This window comes from Anopheles arabiensis, chromosome X (assembly GCF_016920715.1).
Source record: "Anopheles arabiensis isolate DONGOLA chromosome X, AaraD3, whole genome shotgun sequence".
Taxonomy (NCBI): domain Eukaryota; kingdom Metazoa; phylum Arthropoda; class Insecta; order Diptera; family Culicidae; genus Anopheles; species Anopheles arabiensis.
Genome location: NC_053519.1, coordinates 23,852,063 through 23,876,846, shown reverse-complemented (window position 1 = coordinate 23,876,846; position 24,784 = coordinate 23,852,063). Strand labels below are relative to the sequence as shown.

General features: G+C 38.7%; 1 protein-coding gene and 1 long non-coding RNA gene across 5 annotated transcripts; one reads left to right on the top strand and one right to left on the bottom strand.

The window, feature by feature from the left end:
* LOC120906286 (segmentation protein Runt-like) lies at positions 1 to 21,466 on the bottom strand. Of its 4 annotated transcripts, XM_040317838.1 has the most exons (5): positions 21,183 to 21,466; positions 20,486 to 20,725; positions 18,632 to 19,592; positions 17,269 to 17,451; positions 1 to 2,629 (listed from the first exon to the last, which is right to left on the bottom strand). In XM_040317838.1, the coding sequence occupies exons 3-5, from the start codon at positions 19,098 to 19,100 to the stop codon at positions 1,485 to 1,487; spliced, it is 1,797 nt and encodes a 598-aa protein (XP_040173772.1). In that variant the 5' UTR covers positions 19,101 to 19,592; positions 20,486 to 20,725; positions 21,183 to 21,466; the 3' UTR covers positions 1 to 1,484. The 4 variants fall into 4 exon arrangements, with proteins under 4 accessions (XP_040173772.1, XP_040173770.1, XP_040173771.1 ...); XM_040317836.1 differs by lacking the exon at positions 20,486 to 20,725 and having other exon boundaries at positions 21,158 to 21,466; XM_040317837.1 differs by lacking the exon at positions 20,486 to 20,725.
* LOC120906287 lies at positions 6,432 to 14,628 on the top strand. Its single transcript, XR_005740067.1, has 2 exons — positions 6,432 to 6,549; positions 14,017 to 14,628. It is a non-coding gene; the product is annotated as an uncharacterized LOC120906287 (long non-coding RNA).
* Positions 21,467 to 24,784: the final 3,318 nt, after the last annotated feature.

Below are 24,784 nucleotides of genomic sequence, written 5' to 3'. Positions count from 1 at the left end.
TTACTTGTCTGAGTTTTTTTACCTTTTTGTTATTTTATTGAACTGAATGTGTTAGAATCCAATATGTTCTAGCCGTTCTGATGCCTTTTTAACAATTTCTTTGTTTACCCCATATGTATTACTGTTCATTTCTGGTATGTCTCCCGAATTCAGTCGCAATCAAAACCAGTTTTGTCTTTATTAGATTTCTAAGCCGTTGCTTTTCTTTCACACTTGTAAGTAAATTCTAAATAACCAGCACATATATTAAGGATAGGAGGGAAACATGTTAAGGGGCTCTCGGTCTGAGTTTAGGAAAGACGAAAAAACAGAAATTATTTTATTTTTAATAATCCGGCTCATCTCTCTATTACGGTATTTCAAGGGAAAATATAGCGATTCTTACCACATGTTTACATTAGCCTTTTCGTACGTTTAGTATTTTGAACTCCATGTCTGCAAGAGATAAACATTGACACATCAAACCCGTTGAACCCATCTAAATTTACACAATTTCGACATGAGTTCGATGGGTTTGCTGATGCCAATTGGCAAGTGTAGAAAGATGATTAGTTAATTTTTCTGTCATAACAACTATTAACTTGTGAGCAACGCGTTTTCAAAATTCGTATATGAAACTTCACGTAAAAAAGTGCCAGAAATATAATCCTTTTTTTGTATGTGAAGTTTCGCTAGCTATTTTCACATCGACTTGCCTGGAAACAGCGTAAGACTAGATTCGTACTTGATATCAAATTCGCTGCTTACTATTTTGCCCACGGTGTCCTGACTTGAGAGAATAATTTGACCAACGCGTGTCTAAGTGTTCAAAGTAATGCGTAAAACCCAATAATTAGGACAAATAATAAGACAAATTATTCGTAATTTTCAACAACTATGTTAAGTGAAACTTGTTAAAAACTTCTTAGTGCCTGTGTACAAATGCTTATATAGCCTATACCCTTGGTCTTTATTTAAAGTCAAATGTGTGCTATCCATCGTAAACTTTTATGCTGTTCTTTCAGGCAGCGATTTCGATATCAAGTGCAAACTTTGTCGCAAAAGATATTTTATTCCGAAGACAACTGATGCAGTTGTTCTGTTAGTGAGGCTAAACGTAGTTACTCTTACGAAATCAACTGAGAGGAGCTAAACAAACTTGGACATGAGTCATATACCTTTGCATTTTGCAAATTAGTTCAATTTCGTTTGTTTCTTCTCGTTACTTTTCCATTGTAACGTTTTTTGTATACATAACTCTTTCTCTTACTCCTCATACCTGTATTTTTTGTTATGCAATTAACTGCTTATGTTCTTGCAACACCATATCTCTTTTATTTTACGTTAATATCACCATTTTAATTTTACAAGGTCCGTTATTAGTGGGGGATGTATGTGCATTACAATAAACATCTGCACAGTTCGTTCCCCGAGATCAAATGTTTAGCAGATGTAAGTCGATATCTTCGGTACATCATTAGCGCTACAGCGCCTTCCCATTGGTTTCAGTAAGGTCGCCACACCGTCTTCTGCGTCTGCTTGATCAGATTAGGAGATCGCAACTTGGTACGTTCCGGAGATTCTAACTGCGCAGTAGGAAGTGACTGTTTTATGCAAACAATCCCCGTTCCGGACTCGTGAAGGATTTGTTTTTTTGTGGATTGTGCCTTGAAATCACATCTAAGCCCATAACGAGCTGGAGAGTTTGCCTCAGTGGTCAGAGCTGTAGTCGAGTCCGGTGTCTCTGGCTTTTGCACTACGGTTGCGTCTAGGTAACTTATGTCGGGAGAATTTTCACGAGTATTAGAACTTCCGGAGACGGTTGTTTCAGATGACAGTGCCACTGGTGGCCGTAGTATTGGTATGAACGCTGATTTTACCACATCGATCTGTTCGTCGTCCGATTCATCTTCATTGGCGGACGATAGATCACCGTTACTAGTATCGTTGCCAATGCTGCTGCTGCTGACTCCAAGTACCGATCCATCTGGTAAATGGGGCGGTTGACCAAGGGTTGAACTAGGTCTTAGATCCACCGATTTGGATTGGTGATTGTGATGATGAACATGGTACTGGTTTTGTGCAGAATCAATGATTCCCTTTGGGGCCGTATGGAGCAGGGCCTGTGGGAGTGAGACAGCTGCTGCTGCAGCTACAGCAACTGCTGCAGCCGCTGTAGACAGGACAGGAGGTGGACTGTTGTTAGAATTGCGCGAAGAGGCTGGAGAAAGGCGCGACGAAGCTGAATCGATATTCGTCGACTGGTGGAGTGCGATAGTGGTGGATAGCTCTGCAGGGCGAAGTATTCCGTTTGTGGCCGCTGCAGCTGCCGCTGCTGCTGCAGCCGCTGCTGTGGATCGAAAAGCGGCTATGTCATAAGGCAAAAAGGGTGGCTTAACCAGCTGCGGATCCGAGTGGATTTCAAGAGAAGAAATGGTTCTTGGTGGGTACGTGGAGGTGGGACTCGCTAGTAATGCTGGACTAGGCAGACCTTTTGATGGTGGATTGATACCCGGCGCCATGGTCGGGGCAGGCACTGATTGGCTGGATGATGTGCGAACTGGCACAATATCTTTCGCTGGTTCGGCGATGCCGGCAGCAGTAGTGGTACTGCTTATTATATGTCCGTTACTTATAGTACCGTTGCTAACTGCAATAAGAACGAGATTGTGATTTAGTAAAATTGTGATAGAAAATCCAAATTATCATAGAAAAATGCAATTCACGCGATAAAACAATCCAATCCACTGGAAACAGTTCATCATTACTTTTTTAAGAAATTGATGCAATAAGTAATTTTGTAAGTACTCGATATTTTGTTTGTTCATACAAAAATACATGAAAGCATTTTCATCGCATTTAACCTGTTGTTTCTAGAACCTATAAATCTATAATCTATCTTGTTTCTATGGTAACGTCGTACCAGCTTTGTAATATCAAGTAATATAATTGTGCATTCATCTGGGACGGTTGTCATACATATGAAGAGGTTGTACTATCTTCTGCAACGCTTGTCATAATAGTTGATAATTTTGTTCTATCAAATGAAAAACCCTGTAAGTTACGGCGCCCTTAAGACTGACACCTCATATTTTCACCCATTTTATCTGAAGATGTGTGAAGACGAAATACAAGAGTTTAAAAATTATTCATTAGGTATCAATGTTAGCCCATATTAACAACACGGCAAAGCCGTCCCTCCTGAATAAAAAAAAAGTTAGCACATATCTGGAGCAATATGTAATAATTATAGAATTACCGATTTAGAACGATCACCACTGAAGTTGTGAGTAAATATTATGAATTTGAAACCTCTGCGGGAAAGAACAGGTTGTACGTACCATTGTCTCTGAGAAAAATCATTTTCGATAATATTCATAGCTTTTCGCACTCAGGAATCCGTGCTTCGCGGAAAATGCTGGTGGAACGATATTTTTGGCCTTCTATTAATAAAGATGCAGTAAACTGGACGAGAGCCTGTATAGGATGTCAGAAAGCAAAAGTGGTGCGACACACTCGTTCGCCACTGGAAACATTCCAGGTACCAAAAGGAAGATTTGACCACATCCACATGGATATCGTGGGTCCATTGCCTCCTTCAGAGGACAAGATGTATCTTCTGACCATCGTCGATCGCTTCACACGATGGCCGGAATGTTTCCCCATGACAGACATCACAGCACCAACTATTGCAAAAACATTTGTAGAGCAATATATATCGCGTTTTGGATGCCCGTTAGTTGTAACAACTGATAGAGGTCGTCAGTTTCAATCTAGACTGTTCGAGGAATTGACAAAATTGCTCGGCACTCATCACATAAAAACTACAGCCTATCACCCGCAAGCCAATGGCATGGTCGAACGATTTCATCGGCAACTGAAGGGAGCTATAAAAGCGCACGATGATACCTTACATTGGACTCGATATTTGCCTCTAATTTTGCTTGGCATAAGAGTTTCCTTTAAAAACGACATCAAGGGTTCCCCAGCGGAAATGGTGTATGGACAAAGTCTAGGGCTTCCGTCTGAAGTTTTTACACCCTCCGATAATAACCCGACGGATCTCCCCGAGTTCATCCTAAATTTGAAAAATGCATTCAGATCCGTGGAACCTATTCCCCCTAACATAAAACATAGCTCCTCACAGTTCATGCCCAAAAGCCTGGAGACGTGCAAGAATGTCTTCGTTAGAGTTGACAAAGTCAAAACTGGTTTACAACCACCTTACGAAGGACCCTACGAAGTAATACGTAGATGCAGAAAATTTTTCGTAGTCAAAAGAAATAACAAGAACGAATCGATCTCCATCGACAGACTCAAACCAGCGTTTGTTCTCGAGGGTCTGACCAAAAAGAAGCAACTACGATTCCACATCAATTAATGCCATAGTCCGCGTCTCGCGTTTGACGGCAATCATATCCAAAAAAACAGTGACTCCGTCACTGGAGGGGGGTCCTGTGGTGATCGTACCACATACCGCGTACCCGTAAGGCGCTACGTTTTAGTGTTCAGCACTGTCAGCGCCGGCAGTGCAATCACGACGTTGTACTAGCGTCCGCTAGATGGCACTAGAAATGATAGGGAGTAGCAGGACGACAACGTAGGGACCGAACATCCACGAACCATAGGAGAGCAGGGATAAACGATCGCACCGATAGGAGAGCAGGGATAAACGATCGCACCGGGCGATCGTCTTTCTCTTATCATTCCGACCGCCAAACGGTACGCTCGTGAGGTTCTTCGGTTCCGGTTATCTGTGCGTGGTTATAGTGCGTATTAATAAAGTTGGTGTATGACTAAAACCCAACAACTGCTTTAAATGGCATTGTTTTATTTTCATGTTCCCTTATTTCTACATAATAAACATTTTCTGTGTTAAATTTGAGATGTGCATTATCTCGAATTTAATGAATTTAATGAAAAATTATAGGTACTTGAAAATTCTTCTAAAATAGTGGAAAAATTATCCCTATTCCCATTTAGTCAATAGTCACATAGAATCTTAAAAAAAAACCTTTAAAGCCACTACATCCTTTCTGTCTTTTTTGTGAAGGTTTTAATAAGGAAAATTAGGGAACAGATCTGAAACTGGAATATTTCATTAATGCAACTGCAATCCGGCCCGCGACCCATAGTGAGTTTGACATCTCTGTTTTAAAGAATCAAAATATGAATATTCAATAAAAATAGCTAAAAGTATATTCAACATTTTGTCAATGAATAATATTTACTCTTAAACAACATTGATGACTGCTTGTCAACAATTTTGGGTAAATCACGTTTTTATTCTAAAAAACTATTTTTTCATGAAATTATTTTTAATAATCTTATATAACCATACAAATTCTTGTTGAGTCAAAAAAACACACGTTTTGTTGATTCAAATTGGCCTAAAATTATCGTGAGGTGTTTTTGTTTTCTCAATAAATTAAAAATGTTGCTCAATCTCTTTACAATGAATAATGAAGGAAATAAATAACGAGAATGATGTATGGTACAACGATTACCGCAATGAAACAAAAGAATGTTAATAAACACATTCATCGCTCGCTTGCTACGCCCTACATGATTACTGGAAACACTACTGTTAATAATAGCCGGCATCGCGAATAAATGAACACATTTTAACAGTCGTTTAAAGTTCATTTTGGTTTAACCGAGTTCATTTGTTGTTTATTCCTGTTAAAATAAACGAACGTCAAAACAGTTAACGACTGCTCGATAACGCATATAGGCAAACACGGGTAAAAAAATCGAGCAGTATAATTAAACGACTGTTAATTTGTATCGCATACGCTCTTGACAGTCGTTTGTTTAACGGCGGCATATGACCAGTCGTTAAAATTAACAAATGAACTCAATGCGATCGCGATGCCAAATTCTAGCAATTTTTAACGACTCTGGTTAATTTTTAACGACTGTTAATTTTAAACCAATTCTTTCGTGATGCCAGCTAATAACCGTAGAAACCAACAAAGCACACGAATTAGCAGTGGAAAAGAAAGATCCAGATCAAAATAACATTATCGTACCATAATATATTCTTAAAGTAATCAAATTGAGAAATAAGTACAGGGAGAAATGGCAATTACAAATTCTACATACAATATAATTTACAAACATCTTTAAAATGACATAGAAAGAAGGCTAAATACATTTCGCAATGAGTCATGGTCGAAAAATCTTCTATCCTTGATTACCACTGATAATCGAAACAAGATATGGAAACATTAAAAAATCATCAAAAAAAGTCAGGTGGCAATACATTCTCTAAAACACGACGGATAATTGTTACTCACAGCTGCACAAAAATGTGAGGCAATTAAATCTCACTTTGAAAAAGCTCACCAAACAACCCATGGTAACAAAATTAAAACAAAGTTAAAACAAAATCAGTGTCACAGATTCTAATTTTATACTTGATCAATCAACAGCAGCCTTTCTAGCAAGAGTTGTGTGGTAGGTTCGTTGCGCACTTTGCTTACCAGAACCGTGTGTGGTAAGTCAATGCGCGGAATGCAGAGAAAGAGTGCAGAACGAAGCGGGGATTGAGACGAGAACGTACCGTAGGTTAGTTCAATTGCGATTGTGTCGTATTGTGGGATTGTGTTGCTACGTTAGGATGGTCAGGTTACACTTATTCAACGGACGAGTAGAACAACGGAACTTTACTTTATGCAACGGGTAGGATTCCAGGCGGCGTTAAAACACTGCAGGAGTATTAACCGTTTAATGAGCAAACTTGCACTTATGTTGAAGAAGGGGTTTAGCTGATCGGTCAACCGACTGAGCAGCTGATAATCAAATGTGGCTACCAAATTGTGCAGAGCCTTTCTGCAAATCTGCAAATAGGTGAGGCGGAATCTGCAAATAGGTGAGATACACCAGAACACGAATGATGTACGTGTCTGTAAACTGTGAACTGAAGTCGCCATCAGTTTAAGATTTATTTATAACCAATTATTTTCTATGATGACACACTTTGTCATCCATACATTGTTATATATTTATATTTTAAACTGACCTACTTTCGTCTGATTGTCTGTCGAGTTTCCTGTTATGTTTTTGTGGATAAAGACCATCGAACGTTATTGTTTATTGATGGGTGTTCTTTCTGGGTTACCCTGCGCAATTGGTTTGCAATTGCGTTATGATTTGCGAAACGTTGTGATGCGCTTCCTGCTTGATGGTTTTATATTTTGTAAGTGTTTATGTTCTTATTGAGGATGGTGGTTTTCTGCTGGAGTTGACCTACTGGTTATAAGTTTCGCAAGTTCTCGAATGATAACTATTTACGACATTGATTGGATTTATATGACTGCTATCATTTCTATACGTGATGTTCAATTTGGATATGACCTATTGTTAGCAGCAAATCTGCTACAGCTGTAATCAAAGCATCAGACATTTCCAAAATAGTTAAAAACATTGAAGCTTGAACAATCTATAGGACCGGATAACACGAATGACAGAGCTATCAAAACATACCCAAAACATTTAAAGTTATATTAAATCTTGTGTGTAACAGCTGCTTAAAAAATGTTTCTTTCCACAAAACTGGAAACTATAAAAAAATCTCATTATTGTAAAAGCAGGAAAAGATAAAAGTCTCCCAAACAATGACAGACCCATTAGCATGTATAGTTGAATCAGACAACTGTTTGAAACGCTTATCGCAAATAAACTGCACCATCATACTAAAATTGATAATATTTCACCAAAATCTCAATATAGATTCCAGCCAGACCTATCAACTGCACATCAATTACATAGACTAAAAGCTGATATTGGGATCCTTTCCGTTTTAAACTGGTAGGCTGAAATTTCAGCCTGTCAACTGTTTGCTTGCTATAGCAGTTTTCGAGCAGCTATTTAAGTGGGTATAGTATACAGGTGGGCTTATCCCTAAGTGTATGAATTTAGAAGTCTGATTGTTATCGCTTCTGTTTCTGAATGAAGATTCTAAGAGTGTTTAGAGTATTCGTCAAGCCTCCAGAAAGCTTGTTTGAACAAAAGTTTTCATCCATCCTGTCATAAAGTGATATTAAAACTTGGTTATAAAAAACATGCTATGAGACCACCTGGACTACATACACTTTAATTCTAGATTCGATCGCCAGATCTTTTTAATGCACCTTGGGATAAACGTAAACACCACCTTGTTTTGCCATTTTCCGTGCAGGTCCTCGAATCTAATTCTAGCTTTGAGGATAGAATAATATAGACTGAAAATTGCAGGCTAGTTTTGTGTGTGGTTTTGTATGGAGTGTTTACATGATTTCCGCCTGCAACTGTCAAACTCCATACAATAATAGAATCGTGAACGGCCCCATTATTCTCAACAGGAATTTGAACAAATCAACCGGGTTTGTTTTATTATATTCAGAACAAGCTTTCGACACCATTTTACATGAAGTAAAATTCAAATTCCCCAACTACTTAATTCACATTATCTACAGTTTTATATCTAACAGAAAAAAACACAATCTACATAAAAAACAGCAAGAACCATTACCAGCAAGAACCAGCATTAGAAATATACACTCGAAAGACAGGCCTCAATGACGAATAATGTATATCTTAATTACATGCCCTCTGCTTATTCTTGTCTATGTAGATGATATCTTCGGGATATCTCGATTAGTTGCTGTTAGACTAAGAGATAAGCTATAATAAATTAGTGATGAATTGTTATATAGTTCTTATGTAGCAAATTCTATGAACTGATGCTGTCCTGTACCAAGGGAGTGAGTTAAATATCATTTTTTAAAAATATTTTGAATTATTTGTAATTTCTTCTTATGCGTATTGCCATAATAAATCCAATTTTTTGAAAAAGTAATGATGGGTTGTATACAAGCGATATACAGTAAAAGTTTATTATTAAAGTTAACCTTAGATTTTCTGTCCAAAAAAAACAATATACACTTATAAAAACTTATAAATTATTAGTAGAAGCATTTCTGCTTCCAGAGTACGTGTCAGTTAACTTCGGACTCTTGAAATATGTAGAGATTTTCAACTTCCCAGGTTTCTCTATGAATTGTTAGATCATGTATCATCATAAAACCTTATCGGGTTTTTCCTACATTCTCTCTATGCATGTATGCATAAAAATATAAGAATAGCAAAAACTGTTATGTTCTTAAAAAAAATAAACTGTGCTCCCACTACGTTTTGGCAACAGCAAATCAGGCTGGTTCGACGGTGAATGCAGAAAAGTGACCGGACGTAAGAATAATGCATACCGAGCAATGCAACAACATCATAGAACGCGAGCATGCGCAGAGGAATACTAACGGCACAGACGCGAGTTCAAGAGAAACGAGTTCACCGCTCCAAGAAACACGCATGGGAAGAGCAAAACATGCGGGAACTCGAGCAAACCAGAGAGGCGTACGGACCGACACGAAAGTTTTACCAAGCGATAGCAGGTCACCGAAACAACGTTGTACCTAAGGTAACCTGCTGTCGCAACAAGGATGGAGATCTGGTCAGTAACCAGTCAGAGGTCCTCTCGCGGTGGGCTCAGTACTTTGATGAATTACTCAATGACCAGTTTAGCGAACAGCTAGAAGCGCCACTAGCAGATAGTGTCATGCTACTGCCACCTAGCATAGAAGAAACACGAAAGGCTATCCGTCGGCTGAAAAATAACAAGGCACCCGGAACCGACGGAATTGCAGTCGAACTGGTCAAGAATGGAGGTGCACGACTAGAAAACGAGATTCATCAAATTGTTACTGAGGTGTGGGATAGCGAATCGATGCCTTGTGATTGGAATCTCGGCATCATCTACCCCATATACAAGAAGGGAGATAGGTTGAACTGCAACAACTACAGGGGTATTACGGTGTTGAATACCGCCTATAAAATATTCTCCCTGATCCTTCAGGATCGCCTTGTCCCGCACGTCAAAGAGATAATCGGAAACTATCAAAGAGGATTCCAAAACAGAAAATCAACCACTGATCAGATCTTCACCATGCGGCAGATCTTGAAGAAGATGGCTGAATACAAACACAACACATATCATCTCTTCATTGACTTCAAAGCCGCATACGATAGCATAGCCAGGGTAAAACTTTATGACGCTATGAGCTCATTTGGAATCCCGGCCAAACTGATAAGGCTAGTTAGAATGACTATGACCAACGTCACATGCCAGGTGAGGGTGGATGGAAAACTCTCAGGATCTTTTGCTACCACCAAGAGTCTGCGCCAGGAGGACGGGCTTGCCTGTCTCCTATTAAACTTGGCGCTAGAAGGGCCATCCGTGACTCGAGGGTAGAGACTACGGGAACCATCTTCTATAAGTCAACCCAGATCCTGGCATACGCTGATGATATAGACATCATTGGTCTGCGGCTCTTCTACCTGCGGCAGAGAACCTCGGATTGCAGATAAACGAGGCAAAGACCAAACTGATGGTGGCAACATCAGCGGGCCTACCAATAAATAATCAGAATCTACGTAGGCGTGATGTACAGATAGGTGAACGCACTTTTGAAGTCGTCCCAGAATTCACCTATCTGGGGTCTAAGGTCAGCAGCGACAATAGCATGGAAGCTGAGTAGCGCGCAAGAATGCTGGCTGCCAACTGGTCATTCTACAGCCTGAAAAAGCAGTTCACCTCAAAGAACCTGTCGCGACGGACGAAGCTGGGACTATATAGTACCTATATAGTACCGGTACTCACATACGCCTCTGAGACATGGACACTGTCCAAATCTGACAAAACCCTCTTAGCCGCGTTCGAGAGGAAGATGTTCAGAAAGATACATGGACTCGTATGTGTGGAACGACAATGGAGGAGCCGTTATAATGACAAGCTATACGAGATATACGGCGACCTCGCTGTTGTCCAGCGTATCAAGCTCGCCAGGCTCCGGTGGACTGGTCATGTTGTACACATGGAAACGAACGACCCAGCACGTAACGTCTTTTTAGGCCGTCCACAAGGACAAAAAAGGCGTGGTATGCCTAAATTGAGGTGGCAAGATGCCGTGGAGGCGTCCGCCATTAAGGCCGGGATAACAGACTGGCCAACGAAGGTGCGAGACCGTGAGCGGTTTCGGACACTCCTGAGGCAGGCCAAGACTACAAAGCGGTTGTAGCGCCGGATAAGTAAGTAAGGCACTGGTCTAATCTTGTTGCGCGCAACATTGTTGCTGGCAAAATGTATGGATTTTGACAGCTAGCGCAACTTTGTTGCCGGCCAAATTCAAACCAATTTGATTTTTATCTGGCAACATTTTGTATTTACCTTGGTCATGGTAATCGGGTGTATGAAATGACACAGCAGCAGTGCGTGTTTTTTTGACATACGCTAAATTTGGAATTTTTGCATTTATAATACATTTTTTGGTGTATATTTTATTTTTTCAACACTTTATTCAACAAGTGAATGATAAAAAATAAACTCTGAGCTGTTAATTGATTAATTTTTGACGCTAAACAATGTCAAAGTGAAATGTTGCCAGCAACATTCATAGACCACCTCAGCGATAAGTTTCCGAGCAACAATGTTGCGCCCTTCAACATTAGACCGCTGCCTAAGTAACGTATATTCATAGAAATAAAATCAAACAATGTTATTTTGATTTCAATTTCGCTTTCCAATTTTAGTAAAATGGTTAAAATTTCAATGAAAAATATGATATACTCTTACCGATGATTATTGTTAGCAACACATATTTGATGAACAATTCTTCAAATTTTACGATAAATTATACGGTAAATTATACGGCTTAAAATTAACATTATAACAACTTGCGGTTAAGTTTCAACCTCATACAAAATGTATGTGTGTAATTTAGCGACATCACTTTTTTAGTGTTAAGCCATCATTCGAGGCACTTGGCGACCAACTAAGCAATTTCTATAAGAAAAAGACTTGTACAAATGAACAAAATCATTTAGAAACAGGAATTAAAAACGTAAGCTTTCATGCTTTTTTGGCATATTGTTTAGGAAAAGGTCAAACCCATACCTAAAGATGGAATATCAGAGATAGAACAACTTATTTCTACAAAACATTACTAAATATTGCTCTCTCTCTCTCTCTCTCTCTCTCTCTCTCTCTCTCTCTCTCTCTCTCTCTCTCTCTCTCTCTCTCTCTCTCTCTCTTGCTGGCCTACTCACGATAGAGCACGTCGATGTGACATGGCCCGGTCAACAATCTTGTTAGTTGCCATAAAACAATGCAGATGTTTGAAATATCAGATGACTATATCAGTTAAAAAAATCTGCTACAGTTTTTTCACTTTTTTTACATCAAAATTTTAACTTCTGTAACGTAACTATCATCACAAAATGAAAAGAGCGGCTAACGATTTGATTTTGTATCATATCATGTAAAAATTAGGCTGCTGTCCGTGCTACTATTTTCAGTGGCATTTTGGCCTGCGGGGTCAAATGCGAGCGCCTACACGCGTGGTCCAAAACAGCCGAAGTCATACAAAATCTTGAAAAAGTCTGCGCCCTTTTGTTCCAGCTTCCTCGTGAAGTTTACCGAGCCGAACCGAATAGTTGTGTTCGTTCAACATGTGTGCGTATCAGGTAGCAGCATTTGTACTGCTTACCTGCCGTATGCCGCTGTGCTACCGAGCGAGACGCATAGACAACGCGTCTAGAGGACATGTGTAGCCGTTGAGGAATTTTTTCTGTGTCTCTTTTGCCTTGTCCTTGCCTTTAGATCCTGATGAGTGAAGCACGCACACCTTTCTGGTACGTTCGTGGTATAAACTCTGTCTCTCTCATGTTAAAGGTGAAGATAGAATCGTATGCCATCGGCTCTGCATTCGAGCGTGGGCAGGCCCGTGGACGCCGTCTGTTCGCACGCAATGAGTTTGACATCGCTGCCCTAAAGCTTGGTACTTTGTTTCCTTTAAAGTGGTGCCTCCTATGGACAAAAATGGAATCTTGTGAATCGTGTTGCTGACAACAGAAAACACACTTTGTCAAATTCTGATGGAATTTAGTTTTTTTTTGCTTCAATATATTGGACATTCAAGAGGAGAAGCGAAATCTGATTGTGCACAACTATCTGCTTAAGCCATTAGCTTCATCTCGGGAGCTGGCAAAACGGTTAAGTTTTCCCAAGCTGTCTGTTGCACGAATGTTTTAAAAGCAAACTAGGCGATGGAGTGGAACTGTGAATCATTCAATGTGATTGAAAGTCGTTCGGAAAATCCAGTCTATCTCAAACATCTTGGACTACGATTTGATGAAAAATCTTAACGCAAACCGCTCTACTATACGGCAAGTCCGACTCCGAGAAGATATTAAGTGTTTTTGTGCCTATAAACATCTAAATCGAAACTTCAAACAACAAACAATGGCCAGTAACTGGTCTGAAGCTGTACGATCAGATACTGACCAATCCGCATGGTTGCATTTTGATGGATAATGAAACCTAAGTGAAAACCGATTTAAAACAAATCCCAGAGGCTGCCATTATAGCAAGGGCGTGCTCTGAATCCAACAAATTTCCGCTAGTTTTGCCCAATAGAGCGATATTGGGCAATAATTAAACAATAATTAGAGATAAAGGGAGCAGTTACTAAAGACATCATACAAATGTAGAGTTGGTTGAACTTACTGGCCATATCAAAAACTGAAACAGTTGGGCGCCGGGTGATAGACGGTATCAACAGTAAAGTTCGGGAAGTTCTTACAAAAACAATATTTTTTCAGTTTTATTTTAAACTACATTCGAACAAAACCAATTTTAACCATTCATTCAAATAAAATTGTCAATTGGATTAAGGGAAAATAGATACACGCAATACAAATTACAGAATTTCTAAATGATCTAAGTCTTATTTACTTGCACATGACTTGAAACTAATTATTTCAATTTTTATACTAATTGAATGAAAAAGAGCCTCCCGCATAACAAGTGATTTTTAGAACGGATTATACTCGTGATGAGGGGTTCCATTGTATTGTAAAAACGTATTGAATTTTGATTATTCACATCATATTGAACGTTTCGTATTATTTTCATAAGTCGTTTTTGATTATTTTTTAAAGCTCACGCATCAATTTGGCCTACTTTAGCGACCCTCAAGGCCTGGTGGGCAACCAACCTAATTTACATTCTGCTGGATTCCTGGCGACACAGCTATTCAGGGAAACAAAATAGCAGAGCAACTAGCCAACACAGGACGTAATACCCCGGCCTGCTGCCATAACACTCTTCCACGCCGTGATTTCATTCGCCTTAGCAAAACCATCATCATCAATAGTTGGAATGGTTATTGGGTTAGCAGCGGCCGCTATTTCCTGAGAACCATCAAGACCACAACACAACCATGGAGAGACCACCCATCACACCAAGACCAGAGAATCCTATCACGACTTCGTATTGGACACACCCAGCTCTCCCACACCTTTTTATTTCAAAATTCCATCCCATCACTATGTAGTTTCTATGGCGTCGACTCCTGTGGCTTGGAAAACCCTGTATCCAGCTAACTGCGCTACAGATATGGTGCAGAGTGGGATGCAACACGGATTGTTCGTGCCGATTACTCTCGGACGTGGATAAGATAGGCATCTTATTTTATTTTTCATTGAAACCGGAGACAGTCTTTTTTTAGCGTCTAAATAAAAGTAAAAACGAAGACTGCTAAAATAACTTTACGTTTGTTAGTTTGATCGTTTTTATAAATTACTGTGTGAAAGAAAGAGCCTATTGTTAACGTTGCAATAGTGTTGCGAGCGATGAGCAAGCGGTCGAGCTCTTCAAGATGGGGTCGGAGAGAATTACCGAAATGTATGATTAGCACGAAATGCTAATCGTGAGAATCTGGGAGCATAAAGAACTACCGAAGGAGTGAAAGCTGGGTGTCATTCATCAACAAAAAGAGATGCTGGAATCCTCAAATTTTCGAGCCATCACAAGATCCTATCCAAAATCCAGTTCTGCAGATGCACGCTTTGCCACAAAAATCATCAGCAACTACAAAGTTAGGTATGTGAGAGGCAAATCCACCACCGATCAAAAATTTACTCTTCGGCAGATTCTCCAGAAGTGCCGAAAGCGCCAACATCGATTTCACGGTGGTCTACGACATCATAGACCAGAGCGAACAAACCTCCTTTTTCCTAAAGTTTGCTTTGAAGAAACACGGACAAAAATTGTAAATTTTTACAGGGTTTTCCATTCCAATTAACAACTGTCCACAGTCTTCTAGCAATCGTCGATTTGAAAAATACAATTGTCTACCACTTACAAACAAGTCAAGCCGTTTTTGGTACACTGTCCATTTCAATTTCAAAATTGTCGTCTTCAAAAACACACGTCAGATGCGGCACGGTTTGTTTTGGGTTTGGCTGGAACGTGTATCACTTGTAGTTGGGACAGCTGGGCAAAATGGACATATTAGGCATTTTATGTATACTTTAATCTTTCAATACAATGCAGGAATTATTACAATTATCGATGCTTTTACTGGTAGCCAATGAAAAAAAAAAATTACAACGTCCCAAACTAACCTAAAAACTGTAACGATCCAAGAATAACTAAAACCAAATGATAAAACTGCTTAATATGTCCAAATTGCCCAGCTTTCCCATATTCTGATATTCAATCAAGACCTGTTTACAACATGGTTCAATTCTTACAGACAAGTGATACACGTTCCAGCCAAAACCGTGCCGCATCTGTCGTGTGTTTTCGAAGACGACAATTGTGAAATTGAAATGGACAGCGTACCAAAAATGGCTCGACTTGTTTGTAAGTGGTAGACAATTGTGTTTTTCAAATCGAAGATTGCTAGTAGACTGTGGACAGTTGTTAATTGGAATGGAAAACCCTGTAAAGAATTTAACTTCACCAGCCAAAATGTGAAAGCGCTAACAGTCTAACTTTAACCGGGATGACCAAAAAATAAAGCAACCTCGTTCCGAGGCGGGCGCGTTTAAAGAACGGCACCCCTATGCATCGAATACGGTGGATGATCGTTCCGTCATCTACAACATCTTGGCACTATTAGACATCAATCAGAGCATTGAAAGAAAGCACATAATGGCGGCCGACCCTGAACGACAAGAAGTTCCACGGGAAGCTGAAGAGAAAAAAAAACTATAGAGAAGTGTCTATATCACTGCGTTCGCTTGGCTGGGAGGTCATAAATGAAACAAGAACATACTTATCAGGAAGCGGAAACGGCGTTTACTGATTTAGCAGCGGTAATGACGCCACAACTCGAAGCGTTAATTTGAGCATAAGAAATAGCAGAATATCGATATTGAGTAGGCCACTTTCTTTCTTTACTTTTCCCGATTCATGTTCCATGAGGCCCGAATAGAACTGAGAAAGTCTAATGGAGAATTTACGTCGCCTAAATAAGTATTCACGGTGACCAATAACTCTTTTATAAAGACGAATTATCTTGGTAATCTCTGTAATTCCCTTTCTCGCAAACACCTGGAATTTATATGTTTTGACGCGGGCCGTGGGGATTCTCAGCGCTCATTTTCTCAAGCACTCATGAGTGCTTTTGAGAAATCCTCGTTCTCAGCGTTTGTCGAATCGGAACAAAATCGGTTTTGAGAATCTTTGAGAATCTTTGAGAAAGTTGACGCTGCAGCGATCGGCTTACTGAAATATAAGCAATTGTGCTATTTGTTTTTCGATAATCACTTTGGAAAATGTATTCAATATTTATAATTGAAAAAGTTTAAAAAACATGCAACCAAAAATATATTTTCTATTTAAAGCTCCAAATAAAATTTGAGTGGCTTTATCAGTTTTTCAGAGTAAGAAAAATTGGCGACGGCCACGAGCTCGCGTCTGAGAACAAGTTTTGAATGCTTGAGAAACTTAAATGAGTGTTTGAGAATGTTTTCTCAGCTTGAGAAAGCCCCATGGCCCCGCGGCCTAATTGTTCTCTCAGCAACTACATAGCAGCAAAAAGTATTGCAGCGGGAAGAAAGAGAAAGCGCATATTGCAGAAGCGGCATTGTCTCTGAGAATTAGAAAGAGAGTGAATAATCCTAAGCCAACAAAACGCTATATACGCTCTCTTATCTTGTACTGTGTTCGGAGCAGAAAGCCAATGTAGAATGCCAACGATCAGAGTGTTAAAGTGTTAAGAACGATTCAAGAAAGTGTCCTGCGATCGTGAGATAAAGTGTGAATCCCTATATTAATAGGGTAGCAGATTTTCATTTCAAAGGATATAAATGTTGCCTATCTCATTCACAAATGCAAATTTATTTCAAAGGATATTAATGTCAAAGGATATTAAATTTATTTCAAAACAGATTGAGCCATACCTTTGTCGTGGCATCCAACAGATGCCGCTAGAGGACCAGCTGATGATGGTGGCACCTGCATCACTTGCTGCTGTTGGTGTTGTCGAAAGTAGTCGGACCATGCGTAGTTCATGTAAGCCGCATCAAGCCAGCCCGCATTCAGAATGAAAGGATTAAAGGGTCCTGGGTGACCGTAGGCGAAATCTGTTCGAAACAAAAAAGAAGAGATTTTATTTTAATGCAATAATACGTTCGAGAAAATACATTTACATAAAATACTGTAGTTGTAAACGGGAAACCCACTGTATTGAATGTTTGTTTGATTATATTTCTGATTTTTTTCACTCGAAATTTAATTGTTTTTATTATCCACCGGAAACGACAAAGTGCTCTTTTTTAGGGGTTTCCCAAATATGACCCTTGGGCCCGATGACCGGTCAAATAAGAACCTATCATACGGACAGCGATGACTTTTTAAAGGTCAAAATATTTAGCTAATATGGTTGACTGTTTTAATCAAAGGTATTATTTCTTTTTAAGACAAAGATTAAGCTAAACGTTCAATCGTAAGCTAAAGCTAATGTCAAATTGTCCCTAAACGACGTTATTTGCAAAGCAGTCCGCTAACTGAATAGTTTGGAGACACCTGGGCTAGTTGATAGACGCGCTAGTTTCTTTAACAATGGTTTGATTGCTATTCTCACCATCTCGTCAAAGATTATTTAATTAACAAAATCTCGTTTCTAGCAGTTTTTAAAAGAAAAATAAAAACAGATTTACAAATCAATCATCCTCTTGAAAACAATATCAAAATGTTAAAATTAATAAAAATCACCAACACATAAGTGTGTTTGATTCAAGTCATTTTCGTAAGGAGTTTACATTTACCGGTTCAAATCAAGTAAACACTCCAAATACACGTCTATACGTCAAACTTGCCGTAGAATAGATTAGATTATAGATTATTTTAGCTTGAAATTTTTGAAAACGAATTTTTGTTACATTTAATAACTAACGCTAATTTGTAACTTTCTCTATCAAGATGATTCAGAGATATTTGATTTTTTTAGTTTCAATATAAGTATTTCATCACGACTGGTAACTTAGTAACCCAGCAATACGGCCTCTTTGGATTATTCCGGAACAAAAAAAAAGATCCGTAACTCATTTCAAACAGACCTATTCTTCAATGCAAATTGTTTGTACATAACTGTCCAGATAAAATCAGGTGGAACAAAGCTGTGCATTATTACGTGGCGGCAATGTTGCTGTTTATCGTGGCGGAACTTCTGTAATGTCTTCAAATTAACTAAAACTAAAACAACTCAAACTTTGATTGCACTGACACAGAAGAACATTACATAAGGAGTAAAATAATTCTTACTTTGCTTGGATCGAGGCTCGCGTGGTCCATCTACCGTCACCTTAATCGCTTTTGTATAGGTAGCAATCTGGCAAGGGTACGAGCTAATTGTTATGGTGATCGAGAACGACTTTCCGCGTCCAGATCGCCCGACGAATCGAAGATCGTTGAATTTTGCCACCTGGTTCTTCATAACGGCAGTAGCGTTACGAAGCTCAGCGTGGAAGTTCTCATCATTGCCGGCTTTTATAGTCACGAGCGTGCCATCTTGGATATCATCTAGTGCAATCACCTTAAACGCACATGGTAAGCTCTTGTTGGAACGCCAGTGCGTTGGCAAAGCTGAGCAGAGAACTGCGGGTGATCCCGTTTGCACAAGCTCGCCGTGATACTCCTGAAGCATCTCGTGCAGATTAGCAAACATGTCATTGATTGTGGTTGGCATCGATGGGCTTTGGCAGTCGCTGCTAGTAGCCGCCGGTAGATGCATTGGATGATGCTGATGTTATACTGGAGAACGTGATTGTACAATGATATTGCTGCTTTTGTCGTTAATGTTGATATTTATTTTGCGTTTACTCGAGAAAGCACCTCTTTCTACCGAGGCATTAAATAATTAGTTTGATAGTTGTTTATGATCAGTAACAGTTGATTGTTAAACACACGTAAATAATGATGTAAGGTTGACCTTTGTACTCGTACTTAAGTATTATTCAGGAAACTAATCTGAATGGCTTGAAGAGCAATAACCACTGCAACCTCACATGTTATGTCAAGAAAAAAGCACAGAAGTAAACAAATCACAATATTTTTTTAAGAAGTCGGAAAAACACCACACATATGCACTACACCTGGTAAACAAATACACACTGAAACGAAATGTGGCAAAGTCTCTGGCTTCTTGATATCGCTAAACGTTGGTTAAAGTAATGTTGTGAGAGTGCGATTTGCTGGTTTTGAAAACGGTTTGTAGTTTGAAAGGCTGAAATTAATAAAAACAAACACAGGAAAGACTGTTAGGATAAAAAACTAAAAATACGTTCAGGAAGGGGTAAATGAGAAGCGCATGATGATCCATATCTACATGTATAAACGCAATGTAACACTTCAACTCTCTCTCCCTCTCTCTCCCTCCCTCCCTCTCTCTCTCTCCCTCTCTCTCTCGCTCTCTCGCTTCCCTCCTTTTTCTCTCTCTCTCTCTCTCTCGCTTCTCTCTCTTTCTCTCTCTCTCTCTCTCTCAAACGCACACAAACAGAATATATATATATATATATATATATATATATATATATATATATATATATATATATATATATATATATATATATGTATATATATACATACATATATATATTTAAAACCTACCTACATATATATGTATATTTAATATATTTTCTTTCATTCAGTTCTTTATTTATCTATATATCGCTATGCATTTATGTATGTTTGTATATTGCCTCAGGGCTGATCAGGGTTGAAATAAACATCCGCCTCCGTCAAGTCTCGAAAGAATGTAAGTGTATAACCGCGGAAGGAGTTACGCAACATTTAGGAGGACACACTAAGATGGGAATGTGTGCTGATATATATATATATATATATATATATATATATATATATATATATATATATATATATATATATATATATATATATATATATATATATATATATATATATATATATATATATATATATATATATATATATATATATATATATATATATATATATACATATATATATATATATATATATATATATATATATATATATATATATATACATATATATATATATATATATATATAGCGTTTTAGATTTTCTTGTTTTTTCACGCAAACTCAACATAGATATTAATATGTATACACGTACACGTATATCCAATGGTTCTTTTGGTTTACTTTAATATTCCTATCACACAGCAATCGTACGATGGATTTTTCATTCAACGCGGAAACACCATACACATTTTGAATTGCATTGCAATCCTTTTTTAAAATCACGGTTGTAAAAAATCATCTACAAGGTTTGGCTAACAGTTTACTAAAACCAGTTTACACAGTTCCGTTCAGATTGAGTTTCCCCGTCATCTTTTGATTGATGGCTCCAGTGCTAATTAGAGAGCATGATTTGTAAGAGCTACTAAATAGCCAATTATGAAAAATGCAGGCATTTTTTCACTCAGCTAGTTAAATCAATAGATACACTCTAGTTTTCCGATCGTTAGAAGTTAGTTTTACATTGGAGTCACAGATACACTGCATAATCTATAATTATGCGTTAAACCTAACATTTTAAACCTTTGTTTATTTAGACTAATAACCACGCTCTTAAGTCATCCACAGGCATCTTGCACATAGGTGTATCTTTGCTGGCATTGCGTTTGATAGTAGTTATATTAATGTTCCTTTTTCAGTGTTGAGACACCTTGGTTCAAGAACAATAACACATATAATTTTCAAAAATAAATTCACTGCGTGATATGTGCTTTTCACTTGAATCCTATATTGGCTGGGGTTTCTTCGTTAAGTTATCTATGCTCACGTTTTTTCACGCACTATACACGCACATTATTCCTCAGCGTATATGCTTTTACAGTAAGACGCTTACGATGCTAGAGAAAATCTAGCCACATTCAAAAAAATTCCACTCTACTGCGAACTCGTCTCCCAAAAGACATGCAGTCAGCTTAATGTCTCAAACGAAACTGTTTTTAAAAAATATTTTTCGGTTCCTTTTCAGCTTCTATGTTTCTGGTTCAGAAAGATGGAACGGGCGAATGGTTTGCTGGTCTGGTCGGTTGGTCGATTTTGTCGGTCGCTCCTTCGGCTGCATCGAGGGAAACGAGGAAAATTTTGAAGTGTGAGTAAGAATGCGTCACAAAAAGGGGATTGGCTCTAGGCAGGGTGAGAGAGAGGAAGGTAGCCAGGCAAACAGCCAGGAAAACAGACAGGCAGGCAAGCAGGAAAGCAGGCTGGCAAGCAGGCAGGCAAGCAGGCAGGCAAGCAGGCAGGCAGGGAAGCAGGCAAGCAATAAAGCAGGTAGGCCGACGAACAATCGGAGAGGTATGTGAAAGAACAAGAGTAAAAGGTAGCAATGCAGCAGGGAAATAAAGCGATTGAAACGCAAAAACATCGATGGAAATCTAGGGTCCATCCCATACGGTTCCATTTACGGCTGCAACGTTCTGTAGAAGGGCAATGACGACGGTTTCCGCTTGGTTCTCTTTCTATTGCTCTCTCTCAATCTCTCTCGTTCGCGTTTTTTCTCTCTTTCTCTTAATGTTACACAGCGCTATTCGTTTTCCCCCATTCTTTCTCGGTCTCGCGCAATGCACATATAGCGGATGTCGATCTCCGATTCATAGGACAAAGATACCAACAACGACTCTTTGTTATGGGTGTGATTTTTTCTACTGGAGTTACGAGTTCTTTTTCACTTATTTTTATAGAGACTTTGTGACTATTACCATTATTTTAATCTTTATTACGAACTGGGTGCATATGTAAACATGCTCCAATTTTTAGTCTTCAATGTAACATTTTCCCCGTGAGACTAATTAAAATACCTTTCGCTTTCTTGTCGGAGTGTTTACGACGAGGTTTATTTGAACTGCTATTTTTTACGATGAATGATAGAGGGCATGTTTGATTATGCTGACATATTTTGAAATCTATTGGAAAAATCCTTACAATTGGGCGGTTCTGCGGTACAGTCGCTAATTTGAACGGCATAATAACATGCCCGTAGTGGGTTCAAGCCCAGACAGGACCGTATCCCCGTAGTAAGGACTGACTATCCGGCTACGTGGTATAGAATTAAGTCTTGAAAGCCTGTGTAGGCCGGTATGTTCGCGTAGGACGTTTACGCCAAATAGAAGAAGAAGAATAACATGCCCATCATGGGTTTAAGCATCTTATGTCCCTCTGTAGCAAGGACTGACTATCCGGCTGCATGGTTCTGAAAGCCTGTAAACGTCGACAAGTCCGCGTTAGTTGTTACGCCAATTAAAAGGAGAAGAAGGATATTCTCACAATTAGGGCTAAATATGATGAAAACCACACTTGATTCGGCCCGCCGACTTGTACTAATAAAGGATTTCATAACTGGTTGTGGTTCTGAAATGAATAAACCAAGCGAGTAAAATGTGATCATCTTGACTAGGAAGGCCTAAGAAAGTTATGAGCAGCCTGGAAATAAGAAGTTTCTTTTTTAAAGCTGAGATGGTAAAATTATCATAATATTTGTTATATATACTCAGCGAAATTTGAAGCAAGTGTGTCATTGGGAAAAGAGTGCCACAAAGCATTTTTTCCATTAAAACTTTAGTTAAATGATCAATTGTGTATACAGTTGGATGCGTTCCAATGACTAGGTATACTGTGCCGAATTTCATATAGATCAATCAATTTTTCCCAATGTTTTGAACTGATTTATGCTGAGTTTCAAAATTTATCAGAAAATTATAGTTTTTTAATCAAAACAAATAAGCTTTCAAAAATCATGGGAACAATCAACCTAGAAAATATCTACATCGCCATAAAGCCGAGAAAACGTTAAATTTGGGTTACAGTTACAACAAGTAGACATTGTTGTAACGTGCAGCGGTATGGGGCGTGGATTACATTCCAAAACAGAACAGTAACAAACCATATTGTAGTACAGTTGGTGGTCAATAAGGGTTCATTGGTGACTCAAGACATGTAGAAAACTATAACACTAGTGTCTTCTTCTTCTTCTACTTCTTCTTCTTTGGCACAACAACCGTTGTCGGTCAAGGCCTGCCTGTACCCACTAGTGAAGTGAGCTTGGCTTTCAGTGACTTATTGTTACCATAGCAGGATAGTCAGTCCTACGTATGGGGGCACGGTCTATTCGGGGCTTGAACCCATGACGGGCGTGTTGTTAAGTCGTACGAGTTGACGACTGTACCACCAGACCGGCTGACACTAGTGCCACAAACGTAAAAATTACCAAATATCTAAGAAATACGTTTATTTTAACCAGTTGACCGTCTTGCCCCATACGAGTGCCCCATACGAGTAGAAAATGAGCTGAAAAAACAACTTCTTTTTTACCCTTTTTAAAACGCTGCAAAAATAGGTTTGTTTGGATTTTTTTCAAGCGAAACTCATTTATATGTAAGGAAATATATGTAAAATGGTTATGAGATTTAAATCAGCTTTTGACAAACACGTTTTAGTGAGTTTTAACATGAAATGCTTAAGGTGGCACACTTGCTCCATATTCCGCTACAATAAAAATAAGAAAACAATCACTTCATTTAAAATCCGATTATCAAAAATGCCGAACTCATTATAATAATCCAATCAGAGCAAACCATACCATCTAGAACAACGTGCCAACTGATCTGCCGACTAAGAAAAAGCAAGTAGTATAACTTAAAAAAAATTGCACGCGTCAAAAATGTTCATTTCTAACAGGTTGGCTGATAAGTCCCCGGTCTAACAAAGAAAAACACATTTTTTTTTGTCAAAATTCGTTTTTATTATTCAACATAGTTCCCTTCAAGAGCGATACAACGATTATAACGACCTTCCAATTTTTTGATACCATTTTGGTAGTACTCCTTCGGTTTTGCCTCAAAATAAACCTCAGTTTCGGCGACCACCTCTTCATTGCAGCCAATTTTTTTTCCCTGCGAGCATCCTTTTGAGGTCTGAGAACAAGAAAAAGTCGCTGGGGGCTAGATCTGGAGAATACGGTGGGTTGGGAAGCAATTCGAAGCCCAATTCATGAATTTTTGCCATCGTTCTCAATGACTTGTGGCACGGTGCGTTGTCTTGGTGGAACAACAAAATAACAAAAGTTGTTTGACAAAAGACACTCTGTCTCACAAAATAATTGACATACAGACGTCAAATTTTGACACGAATCATTTGAAGGTTGGTACTATATAAAAATAATATGCATTTAATACTAGCGGCGCCATCTATGTGTCAGACCGGGGACTTATCAGCCAACCTGTTAACTATATGAGGTATTACACCAGTCATATACGTTATGTACAAGTTAACAACAGCAAAACATCATTGTTGTCTCATATTCAACAACTAACTTTCATTTGTTCGTGGTTCTAGCGGTGTTATGATAAAGGATTTTGCAATTCAGAATCAAATACCAACAAAATAATTTCAGCAGCTCAAGATT

Excerpts from the sequence above, each read along its gene's own strand:
- LOC120906286 (XM_040317836.1), bottom strand. The coding sequence starts at position 19,100 with ATGCATCTACCGGCGGCTACTAGCAGCGACTGCCAAAGCCCATCGATG. Across the intron at positions 17,452-18,631 it reads CGAGCCTCGATCCAAGCAAA|ATTTCGCCTACGGTCACCCA; the intron begins GTAAGAATTATT and ends TGTTTCGAACAG. Across the intron at positions 2,630-17,268 it reads TGTTGGATGCCACGACAAAG|TTAGCAACGGTACTATAAGT; the intron begins GTATGGCTCAAT and ends TTCTTATTGCAG.